This window comes from Nothoprocta perdicaria, unplaced genomic scaffold (genome assembly GCF_003342845.1).
Source record: "Nothoprocta perdicaria isolate Ctin4 unplaced genomic scaffold, notPer1 scaffold_101, whole genome shotgun sequence".
In the NCBI taxonomy this organism is placed as follows: domain Eukaryota; kingdom Metazoa; phylum Chordata; class Aves; order Tinamiformes; family Tinamidae; genus Nothoprocta; species Nothoprocta perdicaria.
Window position 1 is genome coordinate 627763 of NW_020454106.1, and position 18140 is coordinate 645902.

The 18140-nt window shown below is 44.9% G+C and overlaps 1 protein-coding gene across 2 annotated transcripts; it reads left to right on the forward strand.

The window, feature by feature from the left end:
* Positions 1 to 659: 659 nt before the first annotated feature.
* On the forward strand, positions 660 to 17546 carry EFHC1 (EF-hand domain containing 1). 2 transcript variants are annotated; one of them, XM_026041470.1, is made up of 12 exons: positions 2160 to 2185; positions 2870 to 3051; positions 4801 to 5022; positions 6555 to 6842; positions 8674 to 8823; positions 10272 to 10464; positions 10788 to 11008; positions 11807 to 11947; positions 13056 to 13269; positions 13895 to 14042; positions 14810 to 15026; positions 17133 to 17546. In XM_026041470.1, the coding sequence occupies exons 2-12, from the start codon at positions 2890 to 2892 to the stop codon at positions 17202 to 17204; spliced, it is 2028 nt and encodes a 675-aa protein (XP_025897255.1). In that variant the 5' UTR covers positions 2160 to 2185; positions 2870 to 2889; the 3' UTR covers positions 17205 to 17546. The 2 variants fall into 2 exon arrangements, with proteins under 2 accessions (XP_025897263.1, XP_025897255.1); XM_026041478.1 differs by lacking the exons at positions 2160 to 2185; positions 2870 to 3051 and adding an exon at positions 660 to 722.
* Positions 17547 to 18140: the final 594 nt, after the last annotated feature.

Consider the following 18140-nt stretch of genomic DNA (forward strand, 5'->3'; position numbering starts at 1 on the left):
AACTAGCAAATTTGAGGCCAAATTTGAAGAAACCTTTGTTTCAGATTCTCCTTAGGGATGCACTGGTAACAGCCCCTGCATGGCCCGAGGGCTCCTCAGACCTCCCGAGGCATCGCCCACTCTCCTTGCAGCAAGGGGCTTAGATTTTGTTATTTCCATGCATAATGGCAGTGTATTTATACACATCATAGCACCAGCCCGGTTCCTTATTCCCCATTTCTCCTCTTTTATGGCTTATTCAGTCCCTGAGAAAGCGTCAGTTCCCTCTATGGAACTCTCCCTTCCCATTCCTCCTAAGACACCCGGGAAGAAAGCACCGAGGCGCGAGCCTCCTGACCCTTCACGATGCATTAAACATTTAAACACGCCATTAAATATTAAGTTTACTTATTAAATAAACACGAGCCCGGCCCCTCCCGCCGCCATGTTGTTACCGCCCTCCTGTTGCCGTGGCAACCGCTTCGCGCCTTTTCGCTCCTCCAGTGCGCATGCGGGCAGCGCGCCCCCTAACTCCCCTAGTGCGCAGGCGCAGAGAGCACTACGCCCCCCCTCCCCTAAGCGCGTTGTCTGCGCTTGCGCGCCTTGTCTGCGCTTGCGCGCTGCGGCGCTCCCGGCGGTTGCCGTGGAGACGGCGTGGCCGGGGAGGCGGCGGCGCCGCCATGAGCTCGCCGCCGGGCCGGGGCCGGCCCTTCCTGCCGGGCAGCGCCCTCCGGGACGCCACGGTGAGCGCCGCGACCGCCGCCCCGCACCCCGGCACCGCCGCCGGGCTCCGCGACCCCCGCGGCACGGCCCCTGCGCCACCCCCGACACACACACCCGCCCCTTGTCTTGCCCCTCTACCTCATTCCCTCAGGAGATCCAGTATCCCCAAATCTCGCGCAGTTCTTCCCAGGAAACTTAGCACATCTCCAGTCCCCTTCTACAAATATACCAAATATCCCCCAGGGGAAGTTGTACCTACTGCCCCCGCTTCCCTGGGGACCCGGTAGTCCGTGTTGTCTCTAACCCCTCCACAGGAGCTGGTGCCTTGGCAGGGGACCCCCGGGATGCTGGTAGCCCCTGAGCTCATCTCCCTTTCCCCAGGGTGCTCGATACCCTCTGGACTCGTTCCTGGGGGATTTGCTATTTCCCAAACCCAGCTGATGCCCCCAAGCTCAGTTAGGGGGGACCTGCTGCTCTCTGAGGCCACCTGGTAGCCCCTGACCCCCATCCCTAAGCCCTCCCAATAGACCTGGTTCCATCGGGATGGGCTGGAAGGATTCCCTGGGCCAGCTCTCCAGGGGACTCTTGAGCTTCTCCCAGGGAACCCTCTGCATCTTGCATCCATCTGACACTTCCTCAAATTGACCTTTGGAGAGCTGGGTTCCCTCAGGCTCGTTTGAGACTCTCAGAGTTTTCTGGCTAACCACACAGCCTGTTGAATTGCACTGACCCTGCCCTATGATCCACTGCAAACTGACTCCCAGGGGATCCAGTAGGTCTGAGCCCACTCGGTTCCACTTCCAACCCGTGTGATGCCTCCAGGGAAGGAGTATCCCCAGACTCACTCGATAGTCTTGAAACCCAAATCCTGCTGTTCCTCTGAACCGCCCCAGTTTTCCAAAAGGGATGTGCTGCGAACCCACCCCTCGTTCTGATCCTGCCTCAAGCCAGGATCCATAAACCCACCTGATATTCCTATAATTACCTTGGTATCCCAAGGAGAACCAGTACCTGTCAAAACTCTAGTAATAACCCACTAGGAGTGAATGCCCCAACCAGATATGTGTCCTGAACCTACCAGACATCCCTAACGGGACAAGTGCACCATGAGGTGGCCAATTGCCTGGTCAGCAATGTCCTTCCAATTCCTCCTCCAACAGTGGTCTGATACTTCCACAAAGGCCCTCTGAGCACTCCCAGTATCCCCAAGAGAACTGACCCCCTTGCAAGAGAATTTACCCCCCTTATAAATTCCCTTATAGGGAATTCCTTATAGGGAATTTATACCTTGGAACCTGAAGAATTCCATGCAAGAATTCCATGTCCTCCTGGTAACTCCCTTAGATTGATCTCTTCAGTAGAGCTCTTCAGTTCACCCTTTGGGATCTGATGGGCAAAGCTTTCTCAAGGCAAGGGTGGAGGAACCTCTGAAGGATCTTAACTGCTCTGATGGAATCCAGTGTTCCCTTGGGAATATATCACTGTATGTTTCTTATACCAGTGCTGTAAGTGGTAATGTCTGCTTGGTAGATGTGCTCTTAACATGGAATCCCAGTCATCCTGGATGCATTTATAGGAACCCAATTTTCCTCCCTTTTCTTAAGCAGGATCCCTTATTATCCTTACTCTGCTTGTTTTTCGATTAGAGATACCCAAGGCTAAATTCTCACTCTCTACCAGTAAGAATAAAACCTCCTACTGGCACTTTCTGAAATGGTCTAGCTATTTTAAATCAGCAACAGCTGAGTTCTTCAACAGCAAGTGAAGTCATTACTCGTAAAAATACCCTTAGCCATGCAGTTATAAAGGTTATTCAGTATTAGTTCCAGCTTAATAATATTTTCCTCAATATAATTTATGACTTCTCTAAAATTTGCAATGCAAATCTCTGCCCCTCACAAAATATTATTTCCCCTATGAAAAAACTCCTGCCCGCCCTAGTTATGTGAATGCTTTTAGTGACATCAGTGGGGCTGCATGTGTGAAAAACACCTGCAGGATTTAACAGAATGGTCGTTATTTTAGAGTAAGGTGGAAAGTTGGAACGTTAAACTATTAATAATGCTTTTTTTAAGGAGATCTGGACTCCAGAAAGAGCTTTGCAACGTAACGCAGGATGAATTTGAGCAAATGGTGCCAGCTGGAAAATGTGATACTTGTTTTCCAGGTGAACCCTGAGACACGCTGATGAAAACCCTCGCGTCTAAAGGAGGTGGCAGTTACTGGTTTGCACCCGCGTGGCAGCAGAATCAAAACACAGGGAGGGGAAACAGCCTTTGCACCAAGTCTTGCAGCCTTTGCAAAAAGAGGGGCCTTGTTCCGTGGCATTTCATCAGATACGGACTGGAAGTGAGCGAGATTAGGCGTTTACATTCTGGGCTTTCCTTCCTACCTGTGCATTAGTCACCTGATATTGTGAGATGTAGTTTGGCATTTATGCTCACTTGCATGCACCAATTGACCCTGGAGTCTTACGAATTTATGAAGTGTTTTCTTCAGGCAACTGTGAGTCCTTAAAAGCCTGTGCACTGTAACGATCTTACCCGATTTGAAGACTAACTTCCTGATTTTCCACGAATATTTTTTTTCCCACAGCTTTCCCTTGGCGTTTATTTAGCAGAGGAAATGGCAATTCTGTGGCAGGGCTGATGTTTATAAAATAGGTTGTTAACATTTCTTCAGCAAACTGTACCTTGTTTTCACCTGAACCTGTTTCCCCAACCGCTCTGTCCACAGCACCGCAAGGTCCATAACACCCGTTTAAATAGAAAACAGGCAATTTTATGAAGTGCAAGTGGGGCCTTGAAGGTATAAATAAGATTAGAGGCTTAGCCAGGGGGCTGAAGGAGGGCAGAGGAGAAGGAGAAGTTGTTCAGCTGCCTGAGGTTGGACTGATTGCAAGTTTGGGGCTGAAAAGGAGATTTTTCTTGGTAGGTTGCAGTGGCCGTGGAATGAACGCTGCTTTTTCCTACAGCACAGAACCAGAACAGCTCATCTACATGAAGAGATCCTTTTTCTGCTAGCAGCTCATTCCATCCTCCTCTCCTTGAAGTGGAGAAATATTTGAAACCACAGGAATTGAAGCCTGTTCCTGAACTATAAATGCCTATAATTCTGTGCTACTTGGCAAAACTCAAAAGTCAGGGGTTTTATCATCAGGGACTCACAATTTTTTTTACTTCCTCTGAGATATTAAGTGCAGGAAGATCAGCGGGACCGTCCAGAAATGCTTTATTTGAAATGCTTTTAGGATTCAAGAGTGAGGTACTGGATGTTATGGGCTGTACAGCATGTTGAGTAGCCTGGTGTCACTTAAATCTACTCCGTGTTATTCAGCAGTGAAAAACAGGCCTGGACCCCATTAAACAAATTTTGTGCCATCTGGATCGTTATTTAGCATGAAATATGGCCAGCAGCTGCCACGAAGTGGATAGCAAAGACAGACAGGTCAGAATCAAGATTAAACCAACCCAGCGAATAATACCAAGTTAATACTTTATCTAACATTATACCATGCTTATATGCCTAGATTCCTTGTCATCAAGCTTCTCATTGATCTGCTATAGGATGTTATGTTGTTAGTGCCATTTTTTAATGTGTGGACCCTTACCTATACAGTGGAGAGGGGTGGCAGAACACCTAGTGTGCATAGATGCATTTCACAATAGCAATTCTGAGTACGTGACACACCTTGATTTTGTCCAGCAAGGAAAATCCTGTGGATTTGATCTGCTGTGACACAGAGCAGGGTACAAAGAGTTTGAGATGAATACTAAGGCAAATAAAGTGCTGTTATCCCATTATGGGCACAGAGAATTATGGTTATAGAGAAATAAAGTGATTTAAGCCAGGACTGTCAAAGGGTGTGAGCCAGTGCTAGGATTTGAGTTCACTCCAGTGCTTCATTCCTTATTGTTTTTTCAGTCTTCATGGTCTAACTGTCAAATTGAATTGCACATAACTGCTGCATTCTAGTCAAATGCTGTGGGGGGCATTGTGGATATTAGATTTTTTTTTTTCTTGCTGCTTTTCTCTGCTTTGAGTATCAATATCCACTGGGAGCATACAGTATTTTAACAGCTGCATTTCTTTCCACAGAAAACATCTTTTCATCGCTCTCAGACACTGGACTACAGAAATGGTTGTGCCTTTTTTCGGCTGCCAACAGTGGGGATAGGTGGGGAGCAGCTTCATGTGAATCAGCTCTCTGAAGCCGAGTTAGATGAATTATCCAGCATAAGACCCACGCTGACCTATGGGCAAGCCAAGCGGGCTCCGCCTTCAGACTTCATTCCAGCATATGTGGCTTTTGACAAAAAGGTATAAAGAAGCTTATTCCAGGAATATCGCTGGCCAAGCTCAGAGACATAAACAGTTAGCTCAAGAGTTCATGGGACAGTGTACAACAGTTTTCAGATGCCACAGCACTTAGTCAGAGACAGCTGAACCCCAGTCTGAAAGAGGCTTTCTTTGCTTAGGAGGAGGATTATAATACATAAACGATGCAAGACATTCCCCACAAGCTACACCAGAGCATTTCCAGCAGGAATTTGAGAAGAAGTCTGATTAACTCTGAAAAGCTTCGATTTATAACCATAGCCCTGCAAACCACACCCTGGCCTTCTGTATTTCCAAAAGTATATTGAGGTTGTAATTGAGCTGAGACTGTAGGAGACACACTGCACTGAAGACCATTCAAGTCTCTTTAGCTGTAGTCTTTCTATTTATGCTTGCACTTGTCACCACAGCACGAGTCTACATGGGCCCATTCGTACTTCTTACATTACGTCTTTGTGGCCCTATCAGACTAGGAAGTGTCTGCCTGGAGCAGTCCCGAGTTGACCCTTGGGTTGAAATGATCCGGCTGCGCCGACCACAAGCTGGCAAGGGCGGCCACAGCCCTGGACAGAGCGTGCAGGGGACCTGAGCACATGCAGCCTGCAAGGGCAACCTTCAGCCAGCCCTCAAGCCATCTGCGAGACGGTCATGAGAACAGATGTGCTGTGTTAATTACTGCTTCAGAGCCTATTAATAGCAATGTAGATGTAGCTATTGAATCTGTCAGACTTCTCTGCCCCTTTTTTCAAGCCAAAGTGTGGGAAGTCACAGCTCCTTTCTAAACACTTGAGCTAGTTGGTAGAAACAGGCTCACCTGCTGACCTAGGTGTGCGTGCTAGTGTAAGCTGGAAGGGCAAGGCCTCACTGGCTGTCTGTATCCTCTTAGGGGCCGTGAATGATCTTGGGAGGAATATTCCTTGTACTTCTTCAAGCACAAGAACTGCAGTCAGCTTTTGGCAGGGTGCAAGATGCATTTTGCTATGCCCTGCTTTTTCCTCTTGTTTCTCCAGTACTCGCTGACTGTTCCAGTCAGTCCTGGGCAGAGTTGACTTCACATGAGTCATGCAGATTCTAAAATCCACAGATACGAGGGAATTCTCTTAACTAAAATTGGAGGTTTGCTTAAGCACAAATAGCTTTCTTGAACTGGAATCTGCAAAGATGGCCATATTAAAGAAACTCATGCAGGTCAGTGAACTAGGTTATTGGCAGTGCCAAGCACCTGGTAGTAGGTAAAATATCTGTCAATTAAGGAAGACTAGGAAAAGGACTATACTTATTCCACATGTTTACACTTGTCTGATGCCTACCAAATAAAAGCCAGGTCTTAATATGAGCCACTGGTTGCAGATTAGACTACAATTGGCTTTGATGGTTTTGTAGATTACAATTCAGTAACTTTGAACTGCCAGAGTACATTGCAAATAAAGTAATTGTATTGATAAACTAATCAAAGTATTCAAATTGCCTTCTCTCTCTCTCTCTCTCTTTTTGGGATCTTGCCCCTTTGGCAGATTTTGAAGTTTGATGCCTATTTCCAGGAAGATGTTCCTCTCTCTGCAGAAGAGCATTACCGGATCCGCCAAGTGGGTATCTATTACTATTTGGAAGATGACAGCATGTCTGTCATGGAGCCTGTCGTGCCGAACTCTGGGCTTCCTCAAGGCAAACTGATCAGACGCCAGCGGGTGCCCAAGAACGAGCATGGGGATCATTTCCACTGGAAGGATCTGAATCGGGGCATGAACATCACCATGTATGGCAGGACGTACCGCATAGTTGACTGTGACCCGTTCACACAGGTATGTTGCATGTGCAGAGAAGATCTCAAGAATCCCAAGAGGTAGAAATGGCAAGATCCATTAGGATGTGGTCCCTTAGTTTGCATTGGCAGCTTCCACATTGAGATTACATGTTATCTGTCATTTTTCTTTTAATTTTTATATCTATAGGGAGTTCAAAGGATGATATATGGTGAGAGTACAGCAATAGCTCAATATTTTTGCCCTAATGCTGCTGCAAGTCCATCCTCTGTCTTCAGGACTACTATGTACAGTATAAATTCTAAGCTCATTTCTGTGTGAATAGAATTGGTCTAAGCTCATTACTATGTGTACAACAGTTTAACTACTTAGAGTCCTGATGAAACTTAGCACACAAATAAGAGGGAAATTACTGATCCTAACTCTTTTTCCTACTTGACACTCTTCTGATAAGAATAGGAGAAGGGAATGCAGTCAGTAACCCCTGAACCCATCCACCACCAAGCCAGAAGGGAGGTCATGGATCAGTGGGCTGAGAATGATGTTATAAGCTGACTTTTTTAAAGAGAGTTTTAAAAAGGCACATTTATAACTCACTGCCTATTTCTCTAACAATAAATGAAATAATAATGATTCTTTATACTGATAATACTGTTAGGTCTTGGCCCTGGTCAACTTCTTCCAAGTATTCTTCCAAGCAATTCTCAAGAACAGTCCAGGAGTTAGAACATTGCAAGGATCATTCCTAGTAGATGAGTTACATGCAGCCTTTCTGTCCTGGAGGCTGAGAGCATTTATTGGCATAGAAGCAGCTTGTTCCTTGCCAGTTGGCGTGAATGCCCAGGAACATTTCCAAGGATGTATAACGTATTAGTCTATATGTAGCTGTTGGGAGCATATGGGGCCAGCTCCTCTAATGGAACTAGGTTGACTGTTAAAGTCAGCTAACATCTAATGAGGAGCTAGTTCTTATGTTAATACTGGTCGCTTGGTGAAAAACATGAAATGAACAACATGGCTCTAGATTTCAAAGCCATCAGTCTATTTATCAATAACTGGCATCTTCCAATCCAGAAAATAAAGACTCTGAAAGTGTGAACCTGCCTAGTGAGTCTTCAGGGTGATCTCACATGACTCTTAGAGATATTTGCACAGCTGCTTCCTGGGCTGAAACTTTTCATGGACCATTTCCCAAAGCCAAGATAGGGAAGAAATGTGTTGACTTCAGAGGTTGTTTTGGGTGACTGAGGTGAATGCACAAGTTATACCCTAGAGTTAGCTGATGTTTTAAGGGCATCCAAGTTTAGCTGAAAATTCCTTTATATACAAGATTGCCCTCTCTCTGGTGAGAGGTGTTCTTCCTGGAAGATGAACTGCCACCTCAGGCCATGTCCTCCTGGTCAGTATGGCCTCAGTGGGTTGACTGTGGGTAGCACCTTCTTCAACTGTCTGACACATTGAGAGGCCTTCAGTCTCTTGTACCTTCAGACTGACTACATGAGTAGTATTGCATTGATTTAATTTTTATTAATTTACATAAAAGAGGCAAACCTGAAATGTGTCCCACAATTAAAGATGTCAACTCTAGTGTCAAGAGAAACCATGAGGAGGTAAACTGGGACTTTGAGGACAGGACTGCCCTCAGGAATGAAAGAATGAGGTGGGTGAAGAGCCAAAAACTCAGCTTAAATAGAAACATTTTGGTCATTTTCTGTTGTATCTATTATTGCAGTAGAGCTAATACTATTGCAGCTGATAGTCTATGAACTTGCAGTGTCCACGCAGCACTCATCTCAACCAACCTCTAATCTCTAGTTACCTCTTAGCTTCAGAACTCATGGCAGTATTAAAACCTAGGTGACCTCCGTAGGTGTTCCTGCAGAGCCAAGGGATTGAATTGAACCCTCCAGAGAAAATGGTTTTTGATCCTTACACAGAACTGCGCCGGATGCCTCTGCGCAAGTACATCACGCCGTCAGACTTCGACCAGCTCAAACAGTTCCTGACTTATGACAAGCAGGTGAGTGAGGCAGCAGTAATTACCTGTAGTTTGGACTATATGTGTTATTGGAACCTGAGCCTTATGGATATGTGCAGGCAGGTGCCTTTCCAAACTCCCTCTAAAATATCTTAAGTCCACCCGACAAGATTTCATATTTGCCCCTTTCCTGGCTTTAGTAAGAAGCAAAATCTTATGACTTCTTGTTGGATTTTGTATATGTGCTGCATCCACTCATCTCTTCCCCCAAAAGATTGATCCCTAGCACCAGAGTGAAGAGTCTCAGATAAACACTAATACCACTTGTTTGTTCTTTCTGTATGTACAGGTGAGTAGCACTCTTCTTTCTGCTTCCCCAGGTCTTTTTTTTCATCTGTCGGTGATATAAAGAACCCCACAGACTACATCTATGGCCGTAAACAAAACAGGAGCAGGACACATCCGAAGTCCTGCTCATACTGTTGAACTGTTAGTGCTGTGTGTGTGGCCAAATATCAATCAAACAGTTCCCGGTCATCAGGTGGATGTTAACACAGGCCAGGAGATAGCAAGTACACAGTTTGGATATGGCCACCCTTTTTTTGAGGGAGGACAGACAGTGTTGTTGTATAGACACAAACTGGACCATACCCATATGGGTTTAGCCACAGTGACTCAAGTTTGCCATGGGCCAACTCTGTCTGTGACAGCTATTGTGCTGCCTATTTAGTAGCTGTACCTTGAAGAACTGTTCTACAAAGTGCAGCACTCCCAAAGCAATCCCTGCCACTTAGGCAGTCTTTAGCTTCTATTAGATTACAATTAGGTGAACATGTTCCTTCAAGACCAACCAGACACTGCACCAGCAGGTACAGTCTTGGAAGCATTGCAGTGTGAGGAGTTCAGTCTATTCACACTGAAACATGAGATTCCCACTACACAGAAGTGAGATGAAATCTGTAATAAATACAGTCTCCCCAGGACAGCCAAGTGCATTCTCCTCTGCCTTTCTCAGCATAAGCATTAAATGGTCACAAATGTTCAAATTGAAGATCTTCAGACTTGATTTGTCTGTGAGCCAAAACTAGATTATTTCTTGCTTTGTTCAGTTTCATTTTAAAAGTCAGTCCCCTCAAAACTAGCCCCCTACTCACTCTTAAGAAATTATTTCTGCAATGCTTTTGAATCACTTTTTTTTTTTCCTTACACTTCCATAAAGTGCCCTAAATTTCTTGTATTTGCAGATATTATTCTCCCTGGCTCTCTCAAGCTAAGCCAGACCACTTCAGCTCTCCAGCCCCTGCTGCTCTTCCCAGTGCTGCCTCCAATCCACTGGTTCCAGTGTCTCCAGAGCAGTGTCTGTTCCTGTACCTGGCAGTGCAGGCTACTGAGATATATGCCTCCAATTACTCATTTACCAACTTTATTTGGACAGAACATTAGTTATTAATTCATGCTTGTTGTCTCTGCCTGGCTTTTCCTCACCTCAGGTCCTGCGTTTCTACGCCATATGGGATGACACCAATAGCATGTTCGGCGAGAAGCGGCCTTACATCATCCATTACTATTTGGCAGATGACACGGTGGAGGTTCGGGAAATCCATGAGCATAATGATGGCAGAGACCCATTCCCAGTGCTAATAAAGCGCCAGCGGCTGCCCAAAACCTTTGTGGACAAGAAGAGTAAGTTTAGACTGGCCAGCATGTCTGTTAATGCCAACGTGCCATGGTGAGTGGACATGAGTGTGGATGCTGGGTCAGAAGGAGATGAGAGGTGTATTAAGTCTAGAGAATTTGTGATGAGAACATGCCAAGAGTCAGCAGCTTTTCTGCTGAAGAAGAGTTATTTAAATGATTGTTAAAGCCTTTACCTTTTGGAAAACAATGTCAGGAAAGCAGTACCAAGAGTGTATTGGTGTGTCTTATACAGCCTACTCCTCTATCCCTTTTCGCTAGGAAACATTAAGTGCTACCTAATTGATTTCCTTTTGCTCCTTTGTCCTTAGCAACCTTCCCAAGTTGCGTGCTGGAGATCTCTGATCAGGAGGTCCTTGAATGGTACACAGCCAAGGATTTTGCTGTTGGCAAATCTACCACCCTCCTCGGCCGCCCTTTCTTCATCTATGACTGCGATGAGTTCACACGAAACTTCTATCGTGACAAATTTGGCATCACAGACTTCCAGCCAGTGGATATAAGGAAGAAACCACTTGAGGAAGTGCCTCAGGTACTACAAGCGATTTCCCAGGGGAAGGGAAGCAGCAGTCCTTGTAAACTCTTACAGTGTTGTAACATTTTTGCATTAGTAAAGAGATTCTGCTTAAGAAAATGAGCAAATGATTTGAGCAAGTCATGGCAAAGATGGTTCTTATCTATATGGAAGTGAAACTCTTCTGGAACAGTCTATTTCTAACACTGTAAAAGACAAAGCACTTGCTAAGTGATAGAAAACAGTGATTGCATCTACACAAGGGTATTAAGCAGTGATAGGGTTTGTTCCCTGGCTGGGAAAGCCAAATGGCACAGCCTGACCACACTCATATTAGTAGATTCTTTCTCATCTTCTAAAACAGGGTTGGTAAGTCCAAACTTCTTATTGGGAATAATCACCAGCTCATGTTACTTCCGAATGGAATGTAGGTATGGGTTGGAGAATACAAGTTGATTCTAGAGCCACTGTGAGGGAGCCTAGATTAGCAGTGTAATCATATATATAATTGATTTCCAGTGCACAGTGCTGTGCCTTAGCAGTAGTTAATTTATTAGTATATCTGTATTCTCTTTGCTCACAGAAATTATCTTTCTTTCTGACTTTGTTATTTTTTACCTTTTTAAATATTTCTATAAATAAGTTCTCAGACATATATACAGAGTGGCAATGTCCCTATTGCACAGGACATCACAGCCATTGCTACCTGGTGACAGAAGAGTTATTTCCAAAAAAGAAAGGTTTCAGTAAGCTGTCTTGGACATTGTCTTTTCCTTAGTTTCAACAACTGCTGCTTGGTATCTCCTCTGGATGCAGGTAATTCCTCCCTACAATGGCTTTGGCTTCCTTGAAGATTCCCTTCAGAACTGCTTTTCTCTGCTTCCAAAGCCTCCCCGGAAAGACGTTATTAAGATGTTAGAGAATGACCACAAGGTGCTGCGATACCAGGTGGCTCTGGTAAGAGCTTTCCTTGATAGTACAGTGCCAGCTTAAGTTGTAAAAGCAAAAGGATGTGAGGAACAGGTTGTTCATGCAAGGCTGCTAGGAAATTCTCCTCTGATGCACTTGGGTGATTCTGTACTTGCTATGGCAGTTCTTGGCCTGCGAAAGTAGAAGAAAAGCGGGCCAGAAAGAACAAAATAGACATGCTACAAAACCGCAGCCAATTATGGAAAAACTCCCACTGACATCAGCACATGACAGGCAGCCCTAATTGAAAGAGCACTGCAGCTGGGCTCCGTGCCTCTGCCTGCAAGTGTCAGCTTGCTGCCCCTGCACTGCTGGCTCCCAGCACCAACAAGGGGCTGTGCGAGCAGAGCAGCCAAGAACCAGAGCAGAAGTCGTCTGACAGGGGCAGCCCACGGTGCTTTCCACCCAGGCCCTGCTCTTTGTGCCAGCTTTGCAGTGAGTTTATGCAAGAAACCTCTGGCATGTCTAGCAGTGGCGATGGCATTTCCTGTGCCGCCTGGGGCCTGCCCTCTGCGATACCCGGCGTGAATAAGGACTGATTTCTTTTCCCTATTGTGCAGGAGTTCCTGAAGGTCACAGCTGACGAGTTCAGATGAACTGAATTTTAGCATAAGCAAGTAACCCGTTGGTGTGTCAGGGGAGTGTCTTCCTGTGACTAAGAGCTGGAAGCTGCACCAGCCTCTCCCAGAGACCCATTATAAGGAAAAATCTAACTCCAGTACTAAATTTTACAGGCAGTCTTCCTCTGTGTGACAAATCCTCCCATATAAGATATTCCTTTCTCTTGGATTAGTCATTCTGTGGAAACACTGAATACACTGTGTCACTGCAGCCCAGATTTTGCTTCTGTTAGCCCGACTAGAGCAAGTAACCTTTGAAATCCAGATAGTTAATGCTGTCTAGGACTTCGTTAATCCATGCTAGCATATCTGCTGCTGTTGTATACATCAAATACTATCTATAGCTAGCAAAAAAAAAAAAAATTAAAAAGCATCATTTCAGGCCTTATGTCTATGTTACAATGTACTGCTCATCACCCCAGGAATGAGAAATTCAGTTCAAATATTTATTTCCAAAGCTACGATCTTTCCTTTAGGAATCACCAAACCCTGAGGACAGAAAGCGCCGTTTCATCCTCTCTTATTTCTTGTCAAATGACATGATCAGCATTTACGAACCCCCAGTCCGCAACTCTGGTATCATTGGAGGCAAATACCTAGGCAAGACTCGAGTCCCCAAACCAGGCTCCACGACTGAGAATGCCACCTACTATGAGCCCTCTGACCTCACCATTGGTTCCACAGTTGAAGGTGAGATCCAGTCTGGTTTGATGGTGCTCTTGGAGCATTTGTTTTCAGGGTCTGATCTATGTTATTTATTTTACAGTGTGTATCCTACCCTTTATTTGAAAGATCTGTTCTTTCTGAGCCTCACCATATTTTAATTTCCACATCACCAGATGGTGTGAATTGATATAACTCCGTTACTGTCAGACAGTGTTTGGACATTAGGCGTAATCAAGAAAAGAACCATGTTCTCAAATGTTCATATGTGTTCAGTTCACATTTTTGGGACCTGCCAGGAGTCACTAAGTTCAGCCTGTGCCAGATGACTTCTAGTAGCAAAGACTATAAATCTGTCCTGGAAGGAAAATAAATGCAGTTCTGAAATGCTAGAACCCCACCCATGCTAACAGCATAGTCAGTGTAGGCTGAAGCATGTGGGTCTTCCCTCTCAGCAGACACTCTTCTTGCACCAAAACTCCCTTTGATTCAGTGGTACCTTTTCCACTTTAAAGACTGAAACCAACAGTAGCCATCTACTGAATCCTGACCCCATCTGCGCGGGAGAAACCACACTGTCTTCTTGGTGGTAAAGTGACTTACGGAGGCAGAGAGCCAGGTAACACTTCTTGCTTTCTTGCCTCTTCTGCAGTGTTTGGCCACAGGTTTGTTATCACCGACGCGGATGAGTATGTGCTCAATTATATGGAGAGCAACGCAGAGAGCTTCCCTGCGGCAACGCTGCAGTCCCTGCGGGATCATTTTCGCCCACGGCAAGTGGTGAAGGACACTGCCATAAGGTAGGCTTCAAAGGATGGGGTAGAAGAGCTAAGGGGGACTTGGGGAGTGATTATTCAGCATCAAGAGCCTGTGTCTGAACACAAAAAGGGAACCAATTGTGTAGAGCATAATGGCTTGGCAGCCACTGGCCTGAAATCCTATGGGACAGCTCTGGCACAGCAGCTGAGATACCCTCATGTGGATATAGTCACTTTTTTTTCTCTCAGGGCATCAGTGTCTGTAATAGGTGCTGGTAACAGTATCTCCATGAGTCACCAGCTGCAGGGAAGCTAAGAGGAGGGTTGGTGGTGTGTATTTTTCATTTGCTCTGGAGTCTGGTTATCAGCATGTGAGAGGCAAGACCACATCCTCTTTTCAAGCATTCTGTCTGGATCTAATTTAGATGACCCTGCAACAACCCGATAACCTCACAAACACTTTGGAGTCAGTCAGTATCAGAGCAGTTCAGAGGCTCAGGCTGAAACTGGAGTTACACAGGTTTGCTGGCACTGCATGAAGCACACAAGGATGTCCTCCTTTCCACAAGACACTTAAAGACAAGGAGTGCTGTGCAGAGGGAGAATAATTTACTTGCTCTCCCAAAGATGAAGCCTGAGCTTCATCTCTAGGTCCATGCTGAGATGGGATTTTCATTCAGAGCACAGCACCCCAGGGACTGCTTTGCATTCAGAGATATAGTCTGGCCATAGTGGCCAGCACACAACCTCACAGTAGGGTTGCCACAAATAATTTTCACACCCAGTCCCATTCTGCCTTTCTTCTGCAGTGACAGCCCCATACCAGAGACCAGAAAACAGGAATTGGATGAATTAATAGTGCAGGTTCAGGAAGAGCTGAAGCTCCATAACTACTTGAACAACAGGAACATTCAGGAAAAGTTTCATCAGCGTGACCAGGATGGCTCTGGAATCTTGGACAAAGGAGAATTTTTAGCACTTTGCAACAGCTTGAATGTGCCGACCAGCAATGTTCTGGTTAACAAGGTGAGAAGGAAGTGGGTACTGTGTATATTAATTTCCCCTCCTGCAACTCTCCCAAAAGGGCTTTTAAACAAACCAACCCCAGCCCAGATGGACTGAAAACTGTTCCAGCCTACAAAGAGAAATGGCTTCAAAAAAGGGAAAACTCCACTTCAGAGAGGTCCCTAGGCTGATGGATTGAGCCCTCTTTGTGAAGAGGTACCCTCTACAAAAAGGGTGGAAATTTAACCCAGGTGCCCTGTATCTCAGGCAAGCAGCTCAGTTACTGGTGTCAGTGTTAGGTGGAGCCTGAAAATGCCTGGTGGGTCAGGTCTGAGCCACAAGATAAGCACAACAAGAGGTTGTAAATCAGATGAGGATCAGGCACAGCCTGCTTAGAGCTACTGAGTGCCTGTTGTGACTTAAGCAGGCCTAGACATGAGCAGAGGTAACACTGAGGTACTAGAGGAACCAGCCTGATGATAGCTTAAGACACATTCCAGATTTAACAGCAAATGAGTTGAAGATTTGAGAGCTAAGCATTGTACTTTAGCTAAAAGAAAAAATAAACAAACAAACAACAGAAGCATAACCATTAGTAACTCTTTTTCCTTGTATGGCTGGCAGCCTGATTCTACTGTAGGAAGCCAACCTGCAAGCATCCTTTCTTAAACTTTTAGCACTCGAAGGCCAACGAACCCACAGTTCAGAGGACACCCCAACTTTCTCTGCTGTCCCAACATCAGGCCAGCCATGTCCATCTGCTTAGCACAACCAAACACAAGCTTGTTGGGTGCTATGAGCCAAAAACCTGTGGAGAACAGAAGCTACATAGCAGGAAACGTGAGAAACTGAAAATTCATGCAGAGAGGAGGAAGGATCGTTTTACAAACGTGATTGGCAAGCATGGTTTCTCAGTATAATGTGATATATTCTAGGTTAGTGTCCAATACAAGCAGACTGACAATCAAATAAAACTAGAAATGAGGAAGAGCATTTTCCTTATTAAAAAAGACTTGCTTTGAGCATCAAAGCCATGGTTAGAATGGTGCACAGGAAGCGTATGCCTTTGGTTACACACTGAGTAAAGGCTCTTGACCATCACCCAGGCTGTATTAGAGCTCATAGGAGATTGTGCTGCCCTGAGGAATTTACAGTGCAGTGCTGTGACAATCCTTCCTTCTCCCATTCTGAGAGTGGAGATTAAGTGAATTACCCAAGAGCATGTGAGCAATCTGTGACTGTTTAGGCTTGACCTTCCCCCTGCTTCTGCATTTGAATCTCAGTCTAGGCCCTAAACACTAAAAGCATCCCTCATTTCCCTTGAAATCAAACTAAGAATGTGCCCAGAAACCTCAGAAGTGTTGGCAGTATTGTAAATTAAACATATGGCAGATAGTTCACTACTGTTTGCAGAAGAGAGCAACACAGCTGTCAGTCACATGAGAGCAAGCCTAGTAAATCTGTCTCCAGGCAGCCAGTGAAAGAAGAATCCTTTCAAGGAACTGCGATATTAGACCTTTTCCATCTCCCTGGGTGTCAGAAGGAGATTAGTTATGCAATTAAAGAAACAAAAGCTCTCTTTTCTTCCCCATAAGCACACAAAGGCTATAGCTCTGTAACACAATGCAGGGTCAGGCACAGATAGCAGAACTGGCTCATTAGTAGGGCTGTCACTGAACTCAATTATCTGTGGCTCCACATTATGCCATGTGCACACACCAGAGTGACACCACTGAACAGTGACTGCTCAGACACGCTGTCCTCATCTCACTTTTGGCAGAGATTTCTAGGGGGTTCTGAAAGATGTGCTGTGGCCCGTGGCAGTCCATGGCCATGCTTTCATTTTTGTGGCTCTCTGGCCACTGCTGTGAAATTGAGAAGGAAAGCAGGATTAAATACAACCATTCTGGCTCTCCTGCATAAGTTAATGTCATCTATAACTGCTCATGGCTACCTGTGATTCAAGACTACCCAAATTACGTAGACTCTTCCATACAGAGGAGTAAGACTTTTTTGCTCTGTCACGTAAAGATACCCCTGTGTACTTTCCACTAACAAAATTCAACAATATTTGCAACTTCTTCCAAGTCTTTATGATGTGTTCTTTCTTTTTTTTTTCCCTCACAGCTGATTGGCCTATGTTCTTGTGGAGAAAACAAGATAAACTACGGTGACTTCCTTAGAGCCTTCCCCTCTTGATCTTACCCCAGAAGATGAAGCACAAGCAGGACCAGCAATGACATTCTGAACAGAGTTTAAGATACCATACTTCAAAGGATTGCTGCAGTTTAACTCCCTCTGCTTCATTCATTTCCCCCCTCCTTTCTTCACTAGAGGCAACTAATCTCACCCTCACTTCAATTTTACTTATTTTTTTAAACCTACCACCAATCTCAACCTCACAGATGCTGTATCTTGATTAAAACTCACAGAAAGAAAACTTCAGAGAACCAAAGCCAGGTTCTCCTACTGACCTCCTTTTTTTCGAATGAAGTACAGCAAAGCTGGCAAGAACTAAAGCTCTCTAAAGTATAGTCCGATAAGCATTTTAGATTTATCCTATACAGTCTAAAGGGACCTTTCATCTTCAAGAAGCAAAGACTGCCAGTTTAAGTTATAATTTGTATTTCAGCAGGACAAAAGGCCCTTCCATGACATGATGCATTCAGACTAGCAAGTATGAATATAAACAGGTCACGCACAGCTGCTGTAAAAGAGTTAATAAGTCTGCTTTAAATAAAAATACCTCTGTGCCTGTAATAGCTAAGGATTAAAAATGAGAAAAAAAATGTGATTCGAAGTGTATTTAAAATGGAATGGAAGCTTTGGCTCTTACATAGCTCATGGAAATAGTATGGGTCTGTAGACAAATCTGGTAGCAGCCTTGTATTTTTAACATAAGGGTAGGAGAAAGGTTTGGGGGCAGAGATACCATCTAAACCCATTTCACAGAGCCTGTCTCTACACCAGATAGGTCCAGTGAGAGAAAAAAAGCGAGCAGGCAGCTTAGCAAAAAAAATATAACATTTTAGCTCCATTTAAAGAGTTAGATTGCTTATCTCTCCATGAAGGTAAACATATCAACTGTGGTGAGAAGGTTTCTGTCACCTGCATGGTATTGCCCCTGAGCATCTA